This window comes from Chrysochloris asiatica, unplaced genomic scaffold, assembly GCF_000296735.1.
Source record: "Chrysochloris asiatica unplaced genomic scaffold, ChrAsi1.0 scaffold00026, whole genome shotgun sequence".
NCBI lineage: Eukaryota > Metazoa > Chordata > Mammalia > Afrosoricida > Chrysochloridae > Chrysochloris > Chrysochloris asiatica.
The window spans coordinates 7,042,283-7,054,221 of NW_006408544.1; the positions used below are offsets into that span (position 1 = coordinate 7,042,283).

Genomic DNA, 11,939 nt, shown 5'->3' on the forward strand with positions numbered 1-11,939 from the left:
TTTTACAACACTGGTGTCATACAAGGTGGATCCTTTTGTGATTGTGATGTCACTCAGCATAATGTCCTTCAGGTTCATCCATGTTGCAAGATGTTTTGCAGATTCATTGTTATTCTTCAATGTTTTTAGTATTTTATTGTGTATGTATACCAGTTTGTTTAACCATTTTTTTGTAGATGGGTATTTAGACTTCCTTCATCTATTCAATGTGTGTCTTGAAGACAGAAGATTGAAGGATCCTGTTTTCATATCCATTCTGCTCTGTCTCTTGACATTTTATCCATTTACATTCAGTGTAATTATCAATATGTATGAATTGATTGCTACCATAGTGCTGCATTGTGTGTGTGTGTGTGTGTTGCGGCTGGTTTCTTGTTACATATAATTATCTGCACTAAGTTCATTTTGTTTTTGGGTTTTCTTTGCATTTTCAATTGTGTTGTTGTTAAGTGCCATCGAGTCAGTTCCAAACCCATAGTGATCTTGTATAGAGCTTCCAAGGAGCTGTTGGTGAGCTTGAACTGCTGATCTTGTGGTTCAAAACCAACTAGAAATCTTGTGGTTTGAACCAACTTTGCAGTCCAGTACGTTAGCCTATGTCGCCACACTAGGGCTCCTCTGCTGTGTTAATGCTTACTAAATCTTTTTTATTTTACTCTTCCGTATTTAAACCAATCTGCTTTATCTTGAAATTTGCTTGACATTCCTTGCCTTTTGAAAGTTACGTATTTACACTGTTCCCTCTTTGTGCTTTGTACTTGACTTCTTTATACATTGATATCTCTGGTTCCCTAATTTCATTCTTGTAGGTTTGTTTTATGTTAATATTTCTATATGATAGCACTGGACTGGAAACCAGTATTTCTGTGGTTTGAGCCCGCCACTCACTCCTCAGGAGAAAGATGAAGCTTTTTGCTCCTTTAAGGATTTAAAACCTTGGAACCCTATACAATGTCCCAGTGAGTCGGAACTAACTCGACAACACCTAAAAACAACAACAACATATCTGAATTGAGTTCTGGGTGGTGCTGTCATGTATGGTAATCTTAGTTTATTGTCTCCTGTTGTTGTTTCTTAGTTCAAAGAACACCATTTCCAGTTTTTTGTAAAGTTGGTCTTGTTATTACATATTCCTTTCATTTCTGTTTATCAGGAAATGTCCTAATTTTGATGTTATATTTTTAGGGACAGTTTTGCTGGGTATATGATGGTTTGTTGGCTTTTTTTTTTTTTCTTTCCAAATTTGGTATATGTCATCCTATTGCCTTGTCTGCATGGTTTCTGCCGGAAAATCAGAGCTCAGTCTTATTGATTCTCCTTTGTAGGTTAACTTTCAGTTTTCCAAAGCTGTTCTCAGTATAGTTTTCTTGTCTTTTGTTTTGGAGTTTATGATATGTGTTAGTGATTTTCTTTTGAAGTCTATCTTGTTTGGGGTTCATTCATCTTGAATGGTTATTTTCCAGTCTTTCATGATGTTACGGAAATTTTCTTTCAACAACTCTTTGACGATTTTTTCTGTGCTTTTAACTGTCTCTTTCTGTTCTGGAACTCCAGTCACCCATAAACTTTACGTTATTGTTATATTTCTTAAAAGTTAATTTCCTTTAAAAAGTGATTTGAAAATGAAAATCTAGTGATTTCTGTTACTTACATGGAGTCCTGGTGTGGCACTGCCCAATAATGCTCTGGACCACAGGTTCGTTCGAACCACAAGGTAACCCTATACCAGGTTCACTTTGTGAGGTAATAGAAATTTTCTCTTAATTTTGTTTGTAGTTACATGGATGTATGCAATTGTCAGGGCCTTATTGAACTAGACATTTAATTTAAGGTCTGTGTGTTTTATTGAACATACTTTTTAAAAGGAAACAGTTATAACCGTGTCAAGTGATGCAGAGAAGTTACAGAAGATAAGGACTGAGGATTATTGATGGTGCTCTTGATTACAGTAGTTTTAATAATAAGATAGGGATGGCAGTCTGTTGTTGTTGGTAAGTGTCCTTGAGTTGGTTTAGATTTATAGTGACTTTGCATGGGGTTTCTGAGGAGCTGCTGGTGGGTTTGAACCAGTCAACTTTATAGTTAGCATTCCAGTACTTATCCTACAGTGCCACAAAGGGATGACAATCTGGAGTGGAATAAGGAGAGAATCAAATATCAGAAAGTGAATATTGCAAGTATAGAAAGAATCCTTATATAAAACTTTCTAAGAGAAAGCGGAGAAATGGACACTTTGGAGGAGTGTCTGTAAAAGATTTTTTGTTGTCGTTTTAAAGATGGAAGAAATTATGACATGTTTTTATGATGATTAGAATGACTCAGTTGTTGTTGTTAAGTACCATCAAGTCAATTCCGACCTATAGCGAACCCTGTACAGGATTTCCAGGAATCAGCTGGTGAGCTTGAATCACAGACCTTGCAATTCAAATGACTTTGCAGTCTGATGCATTAGCCCACAGCGCCACACCAGGACTCCAGAATGACTTAGTAGAAGGTAGAAATTTACAGTGATCAAGAGGTGGCAGTGCAGATGCAGACGTCTTGAATAAGGAAGTCATGCGAGTTGAGTTTGATAAGAGCATGGTATTTCTATGTATTATTGAAAGTAAGAAAATTGAGTATATGGATACAGATTCAGGCAGGATCGTAGATTTTTGTAGCGGGAATGTGTAGTACTTCATATTATTTCTTCCCCAAGTAAATTAAAGAAAAAAGTTGACAGATGAGGGTGAAATTGGTTGGAAGATATTAGAGGTTTGAGAAGGTGAACTAGTTGTCTGGAAGAGAGGTAGAGCACAGTAAGTAGGTAAATACAGTAAGATTAGTTACCATTCTAAATATAAAGAGATACCAGCCAACAGAATTTTAGATTTTTCATTATTTACTTTTAGTTGCCTAGATGGATTCGCAAAATAAATGGAAAGTTGAGTTTAATAGGATTGCGATTTCAATAGGACTGTGATGTTCTTGGAGTCCTGGTGTGGGCCTCAAAGTCAATTTGAACCACAATGTGGTGGTTCAGACCTACCCGCTGTACCTCAGAAACCCTATATAGGGTCGTTATGAGTCGGAACCAAGTCAACAGCACTTAACAATAACAACATGATGTTCCCACGGGGCCAGTAAAGTTTCAGTTACAGCTAGAATTTAAAATATTGTCAAAAAAGAATTTGAGGATATAGGATTTTGCTGATAACCCACAGTTCATAGAGGAATATTTGAGCTTCTCTGAAGGTCAAGGGATGGTAGAAATGATACTAGAGAATAAGAGGCTTGGACAATTGATGTTAGTTAGACTGAAGTAATTAGAAATGTGAGGCCTGATGGGATTTGTACTGATGACTTCTTTGGGGAAAGTGGGTTATCATTTTTCACCATAACTTCTTTCTTCAGAATGGTCTTTCAGTGGCTTCCCATTATATTTCCTTAGAATAGTCTACTAGCTTTACAGGATCTGGTTGTTTTCTACTACTGTAGCTTCCACAAAGGAGCTCTGGTAGCGTAGTGGTTACAAATTGGGCTGCGAACCGCAAGGTCAGCAGTTTGAAACTACCAGCTGTTCCGCAGGAGAAAGATGAGGCTTTCTGCTCTAGTAAAGATTTACAGCCTTGGAAACCCTATACAGGGTCACTATGAGTCGGAACTGACTCCATGGCACACAATGACGACATAGCTTCCATAAACTACCTCTTTTCTAATCATTCTCCCCTCTTGCTACCCACTCTTAACTTCCTTACTATTTCGTGAGCAAACCAAATTTGTTCATATCTCAATACCTTACTTTTCTCTTTGTCCCTCATATATTGTGTCTGGCATCTTCATACCATTCAGATCTGTGGTCAAATGTCACCTCCTTAGTCAGGCCTACCCTGACTCCTACCATGTCCACTGCCACAACAGTCTCGTTTATTTCTTCACCTTGTTTCTTGTTTATTTTTTCCATAGTACTTTCACTCTACTTATCAGGACAGAGAATTCTATTGTGCCCTAGTGCTTTCTTAGCACCTTGAGCAGTGCCTGGTGGATAGTAAATGTTCAGTAAATACTTGTTTGAATGAATATAAATTATAAACTTCCCTAATCCCTTTAAAGAAGTCCTGGTGTGGTGCTGTAGGATAAAGTCCTGGTGTGGTTCAACGTTGGTTTGAACCACAAGGTCAGTGGTACAAACTCACCAACCATTCCCTGACAATACTTTATACAGGGTCACTACGAGTGGGAACAGACTCTACAGCACTTAACAACAACAATGCCTTTAAAAGATCAGTGGACTCTCAAATCTATGCAGACTTTTCAGTAGCAAGTACTACATGAGATGGCTTTTCATCATGACTTGGTTTTCTCCAATTATTTAAAAAAAATACTTCAGGCATCAACATGTAATAAAAAGCCAGCTTTATAGAGGGTACTTGTTCAAAAATTTATGGGGAAGTAAGAATGTTACTTAATTCACTGATTAAGTTAAAAGTAGTTTTAAAAATATGTGTCTTAGAATAAATTAGTTTTTTATGGCAGGAATACTGGGTTTTATGACATAGGAGAATATGGTTTATACTTTTATTTTATATATCACATTTGGTCATTCTTCACTGGATACCATTTAAGACATGTTTGCTGCCCTCAAGAAGATCCTGTGTTCATTTGGGAAGCAAAACTTAAACACTGGAAAAGTGCCATTCAAGACAATTCAAAATAGAAGTTATGACAGTGGTGTTATAAGGTGGGCAGAGCACAATGAATTATTAAATCTAACTGAGGCAAGCAGTAATTGTTGGCCCAGTTCAGAATTTGAAGTAGTATAACACTCAGTCCATAAAATAGCATCATTCCTTTGTTCCTGAATAGCCATTCAAGGCCTCTGGGCCCATGATATTGTCCTGTTATAACTGGCATTTGTGTTTGCATTGCAGTTGTCGGACAAGTAACCGAAAGAGCTTGATTGTGACCTCTAACACATCACCCACACTTCCACGGCCACACTCACCGCTCCATGGCCACACAGGTGAGTGTTTGAAGGTTAAGAAAGGTGAAATGGAAGAGTGGCTACTGGTGTCCAGTTTCTACTCAAGACCTGCTAATAGTTATTCTTTCCTGTGTAGTTCAGTAAATTATATTGTTACTTCGCTAGGCTGACAGTAGCATGATGAATTCCTGGACATGCTTTCTGTAGGAGAATTTGTTCTGTTCACTTTTGATTCTTAGTTATTTCTTACCTTCTCTCAATATTCCATTTGGTCTTCTACATGTCATATAATGGTCCAAGAAATATATTCGGGTTCCTTGGCCTCTGTTCTAGAGTGCTGAGTATATAATAAGTTCAGCCATTTTAGGTCATGTGATGAAGACTCCATTAGCATTTTGTCCTTCCACGCCCAAGTTTCAGGACTCTCTGAGAGGATTTTCTGCCCCAGGACTCTTGTTTTTTTTTTCTGTCAGACTGGGAGACAATAAAAGCAAGAGGGTATTTGTTCATTGTTGACCTGGATTTTGCATATTGGAATAAGCAAATATGAACTCCTCCAGACAAAATAAAGATTGATTTATTTGCCTCTGATTAAAGAATATTTAAGAGTTATGGGATTTTCATTGATATAGACACACTCTGCCTCCCAGAGGAAAGGTAGAAAGACTTCATTTGAGTTAGCCATGTATTTTGAGATAACCATGTGTTTTTGCATCCCATGAAAGCCATGGTATTGTCAGTCACTCATATGCATGCAAAAACTGGGCAATAAATAAGAAAAACTGAAGAATTGATGCCTTTTAATTATGGTGTTGGTGAAGAATATTAAGTATACCATGGACAGCATAAAGAACAAATTTGTATTGAAAGAAATACAGCCAGAATATTCTTTAGAAGCCAGGATGGTGAGACTTTGTCCCACATTCTTGGGACACGCTATTAGGAGGGACTAGTCTTTGGAGAAAGGATATCAGTAGAGGGTCATCAAAAAAAAGAGGAAGACCATCAACAAGGTGGATTGACACACTAGCTGCCACAGTTGACTCAAGCAAATGGCATAGGACCAGGCAGCAATTTATTCTGTTATACCTGGGTAGCCAGACCACAGGAACCAATTTTGCTGAAGTGACTGTTGTAGTGCTACTATGTTCATTATTACATTGTTTACAATGGAAGTTCTAGACCTAGGATTAATGGAAAAGGAAAGAAGGCTTTAAACCATAAGAAGCTATTTAGAACTTGCTACCTGGGTTTGGTAAGTTATCGTTACTGTTGTTCTAAGCTTGAACTTGTCAATAGAAGAATACCAAAGCAATACCAAAGGCCTGCTTTTTAAAGCAGATCAGTTTAAGACTGGACTGTTTCCTTTGAGTTTGTCTCTTTGTACATCGTGTACTGAGTCTTTAGAGAGAGAAAGTAAAGTTGTATATGGAGTAGTTTTATGAAGACCCTGAGTCTGGTTATAATGAAATTGATCTTTGTTCCTTGGAGAATGATCTCACCTTCCTGGGTTCGAGTTCCTTGAGCATATTCAGTATGCCCATAACCCTTTTCCAAAGTCAATAAACATACACTTAGCTGTCACATTACAAGATATGGAGAGCACAAGGGAAGCAAGGGAGTAGGAGACATAACTTGACATTTAAAGGAAAGCTCTCATTGTGTTTAGGTACTTTCCACATAGAAATTAGCTGGATTCTATATTAATTTGAATAGCATATCCTACTCTGAAACGTGGCAAGCCTTTAGCATACCTGGCCTTTTTATCATATAAAAATACATTTAGCATGTCCAAACCTTGTACAACATAGATTCACAACTGTGTTGTGAGTTGTTAAGTGCCATTGAGTTGTTTCCAACTCATTATGATCCTGTATAGGGTTTCTAAGGATTGGCTGGTTGGTTTGAACCACTGACCTTGTAATTAGCAGTTCAGCGCTTATCTTACAGTGTGCCGCACCAGGCACTGTAAGTACTGAGCAGTAATTACTATTGGCTACTCCTCTCTGAGATAACTATCCTCCTCTTTAAGAAGGTAAATCAAAAAGTATTGCTACTAGGGTTCCAAGTTCATACATGAATGGGTTTATTCTAAACAAAATTGTGTTCATCGTAATTAGGATCCCTTCAAAAAAAACCAAAACAAAGCAAAAAACAAAGATCCAGTCAAAACAGTGGCTTCCCAAGGGACTCTGCTGGGCCAGTTAAATTCAAGACAGAGAGGTCAGCTCAGAAGATTATGGTAACTGAGTGTTAGGATTCCAAAGGGGTCATCATCTTGCTTTCTTTTTAACTTTTTATTGGGAATTGAGTGAATGTTTCCAGGGCAGATCATCAGTTTTACATTCAAAAGGGTAATCATGGTAGATTTTTCTAAAAGGAGACAGGATGATCATTGGGTATTATGATGAGACTTTTTTCATTGTTAAAATGAAAATTGCATTGTTGAAAAAAAGGCTAGAAAATTTGTACCAAAGGATTTTTTTTCCATTATGACCATGCAAGAGCTTCACATTTTATTATTATTACTTAATAAAGGTTTGTATGATTTTTGTCGCAATACATTTTTACTTACCTTGTGTGCCTTACCCTTGTGTGTACATTTCCCCCCCACTCAATTTGGTCTGTGCTCTCTAGCTTTGAGTTAACATATAAAACATGCTTAATACGTTACAAATGTTAACTGTCATCATCTTTCCCTAAAGATCTCAGAGCCTCAAGGAAAGAATTAACTAAAAGAGCAACTCAGCTAGATACTGAAAAAGGTAGCACTATTTATTCCATACAGATCAAACCTAACATCAGAATATATAGTCAAGTCATAGACGTCCTTAAATATGGTTCTGCATATGACCTCTTACATTCCGGTTTAACTCTGGAATCTGTTGAATAATATGAGGTGAGTTGATTTAAAAAATAAGTCCATTTATTCCAAAAAGTTTATTAAATAGCTACTCTATAGCATGTAACATCAACATATGGAAGACTGCCACTCGTCTTGTCAGTTTGTTGCAGTCTGGTGATTTACGAGTTACTGTGATGCTGGTAGCTATGCCACTGGCATTTTGAATGCTGACAGGGTCACTCTGGTGCACAGGTTTCAGCTGAGTTTCCATACAAAGAAAACGCAGAAGAATGAGAAATGGACTACATCCGAAAGTTTAACCACAGAAAACCTTATGAATAGCAGTACTGTCAGCACCAGATTATTGCATATTGAAACTTGATGAAAAACACCAGAATATTATCAGATACAGTGTGAGAAGATGAACCCTTCAGGTTGGAAGGCACTCAAAATATGACTGGGAAAGAGCTGTGTTCTCAAACTAGAGTTGATCGTGATGACATGAATGGAGTAAAAGCTTTCAGAACCTTCATTTGCTGATGGGGCACAATTCAAATGAAGAGAAATAGTGTAAAATATCCATTAATAATTGGAACATGGAATGTACAAAGGATGAAACTAGAAATATTGAAAGTTTTTGTTAAAAATGAAATGGAACATATAAACATCAATATTCTAGCCATTAGTGAGCTGAAATGGACTGATTTTGGCCATTTTGAATATGATAATCACATGGTTTACTAAGCCGGGAATGACAATTTTAAGAAGAATAGTGTAGCATTCGTCATCAAAAAGAACATTTCAAGATCTGTCTTGAAGTCTAAAATGTTGTTTGTGATAGGATAATATATGTAGGCCTACAAGGAAGACCAGTTAATACCACTGTTATTCCAATTTATGGACCAACCACTAATGCTCTTGTTATTGTTAAGTTCCTTCTAGTTCGTTCCAATGCATATCTACGCTGTATAGGGTTTTTGAGGAGCGACTGGTGAGCGTGAACTGCTGATCTTGCAGTTCAAACTGACTTTGCTATCCAGCACATTACCACAGTGCCACACCAGGACCCCACCACTAACACTAGTGATGATGAAATTGAAAAATTCTAATAACTTCAGTCTGAAATTGATCAACCATGCAATCATGATGTATTGATAATTAGAAGCACGATAATGAGTTGTACATGTGATGGCACACATAATGTACATAGGTTCTAGCACTCTACCATATGAAGTTAAATTTTGCCAAGATCTGATCAGTTGAACGTGTATTGCAAAACTTCTGGTTTCTTCCTTTGTTTTTATGCTTCCATATTAAAGCATGGCTAATTAAAAACACAAAACAGGAAGACCCTCCCCCACCCCCATCCCCACCCCCCATGAGATGGATTGGCATAGTAGCAGCAGCCATGGATTCAAGCATAATAATTTTGAGGATGGTGCACCACTGGGCAGTGTTTTGTTCTGTTGTGCATACTGTCACTATGAGTCCAAACCAACTCAATGGTACCCAACAGCAACAACTATAATAAGTAAAGGATCTCTGGTAGCCCTGGGGTTTAAGCATTAGGCTGCTACCTGCCAGATTTGTGTCAGATGCTCCAAGAGAGAAAGATGAGGCTGTCTTCTCCCATAAAGTTTTACAGTCTCGGAAACTTTAGGGACCAGTTCTGCTCTGTCCTATAGGGGGGCACTATGAGTCAGAATCGACTCAATGACAGTGAGTTTGGTTTTGAGGTTTTTTAATTTGAAGTAGGTAGCAACGACAGTAAGGTCATTTCAGTAGTGGCTTAGTCATCTGGAAGTGGAACCTTCATTTTTTTTTTTTTTTTTTTTAAACTGTACCATAATTCATTGTATAAGTCTATCAAAATTTACTTGACCATTATGTCAGTTGGGTTCTAGTTTGGAGAGACAGAGACCCCATAAAGATGTAAACAGGTAAAGTTAAATATCAACTCTTATTAAACTATGATTTTAAAAGTAACTTTAAAATGTAAGTGAACTTTATAGTGTACTAGGGATGCTGAGGTAGAGTACCCAAAGAAAGACGTACTTAGATAGAGGACTCTTCCTCAACACTGGATTGAGATCTCCTTAGCGATGTGATTGTATCCCACTCAATGTCAGAGATGTTTGCTGGTTTGTCCAATTCAAAGTTTGTCCATTGTAACTGGAAAATTGTGAAATAACCCTATGGTGCGTATACAAATTATAGCCAGCGGGCAACCATGCAGAGGGAGTGGGACGTCTGCTGTGGGCAGGAGATCCAGAGCACATGATAATCCTCAGGAAAGCATTGGGAGTATGGACACGGGCATGCAGAAGTAGTCAGAGCACTAGTGCCAACAGGAGACCTAGAACACATAAGTGTTTGTGTTGGGAGGACAGTTGAAAGGGGTTCGCCAGGTCAGGCTAGGGCTGTAAGACGTTTGTCTTCATACTCAAACCACTGATGGAGCAACTGCTGGAATTAGCAAAAGGATCCTTTTCCTTCTGCATTGTGCCTCCAGCGTCCTCTATTGAGAAAGTTTAATGTCATGCTCACTGTTAGAAGAAATGAGTATTTTAAGGAATTTTCTCCATTGTCATAGAGCAGACATTGAAGACTGAATATGGAGCCGAGAGGTATTAGACTGATAAATGGCATAGGCATTTAGATTTTGTTCTTCACTGTTACAGTCAATGCTGCAGCAAACATCTTTGTGTTCTTTTTTTTAATACATGTAGCAAGATTTTTTCTAGGATTTTTATGTTGTTGTTAAGTGCTGACTCATAGCAATCCTATATAAGGTTTCCGAGGAGAGGCTATGAGTTTGAACTACCTACCTTGTAGGTGATAGAAATTGTCAGGGTCTGACCTCGACAAGTTGTGTTGTTCACGAGTGTTTGGTTCACAAGGAGGGGAGATCCAGCGGCGATAGAGATAGCAAAAAAATACACAGACAGACAGAAAGAGGGGGACAATGAGGCACCCCAAAGCCAGGGTGGATGCATCACTGGTGGGCAGACTTGGGAGTACAGGCATCGTGGCCTCTGCAGGCAGCAACTCACTGCCCTGCAATCTTTACTGCATGCCCTCCAACCTGTAATGCACACTTGGGCAGGCCCGGGCCTCTGTTTTATTTAGGGAGGAGCTTCACACCAAGCTGGGAGGGACTAAAACAGGATACAGCTAACATCAGTAATTTTCCAGACATTCAGGTAACTTTACATCGTATTTCGCTGGTTCGAATCCCAGGCCCACAACTTGGTTTCTCAGGCTCAATTAACTTATCTATAGCCCCTGAGCTCAGCTGGGGGAAGGTGAGATGTAAGGACAAAAGCTTGGGCAGAGTCCTGCTGTTTTAGCTTCCTGAGCCAGGTTTTCAGGAACTTGGCTGAATAGCTAACACTTGGGAGAGATTCAGGGAGGATGACTTTTTTGTCTGTAGAACAAAGAACTGTGAAGTAGCTAAGATATTTTTAGTTAATCCTTTGGAGAAAGGCTTGACCTTTGAAACCTTTAGTCTGGGCTTTGTTGTTGTTGTTGTTATGTGCCATCGAGTCGGTTCCGACCAATAGCGACCCTGTATAGGGTTTCTGAGGGTGTAAATCTTTATGGGAGTAGAAAGCCTCATCTTTCTCCCGTGGAGCAGCTGGTAGTTTCGAACCGCTGACCTTAAGGTTCACAGCCTGATTCATAACCACTACGCTACCAGAGCTCCTTATTTAGTCTGGGCTTTAGGAGGTTCTAATATTTCTCTGTGGATAATAAGGGCTCATATTTGCAATTAATAAAACATAACCAGATATTAAGATGAAAGACAATTTGCCATTGAATGCCAGTGGCCTCATTTGTTACACTCAGGCCTATAGGGCCTCGAACCTCTGACCAGGCCTACACTGTCTGCAACAAGAAATGATGCTTGAGAACGCATAATAGAATTCTGCAAAAGCGATGATTTGTTTATTTCAAATGCCTTCTTTAGACAGCATGACAGACAACTATACACATGGACCTTGCCAGCTGGAACACATAGAAATCAAATTGACTACATCTGTGAAAGAGAAGATGGAAAAGCTCCATATCATCAGTGAAGACAAGGCCAGAGGCAGATTGTGGAACAGACCATCAATTACTCATATGCAA

General features: G+C 38.5%; 1 protein-coding gene across 2 annotated transcripts in view; it reads left to right on the forward strand.

Moving 5' to 3' along the window:
* Positions 1-11,939, forward strand: part of MAST2 (microtubule associated serine/threonine kinase 2) — a 289,345-nt gene that overhangs the window by 193,961 nt on the left and 83,445 nt on the right. For both annotated transcript variants that reach the window (XM_006839709.1, XM_006839710.1), the window contains exon 5: positions 4,911-5,002. In XM_006839709.1, coding sequence (XP_006839772.1) covers positions 4,911-5,002 — 92 coding nt within the window. The remainder of the gene's footprint in view (positions 1-4,910; positions 5,003-11,939) is intronic.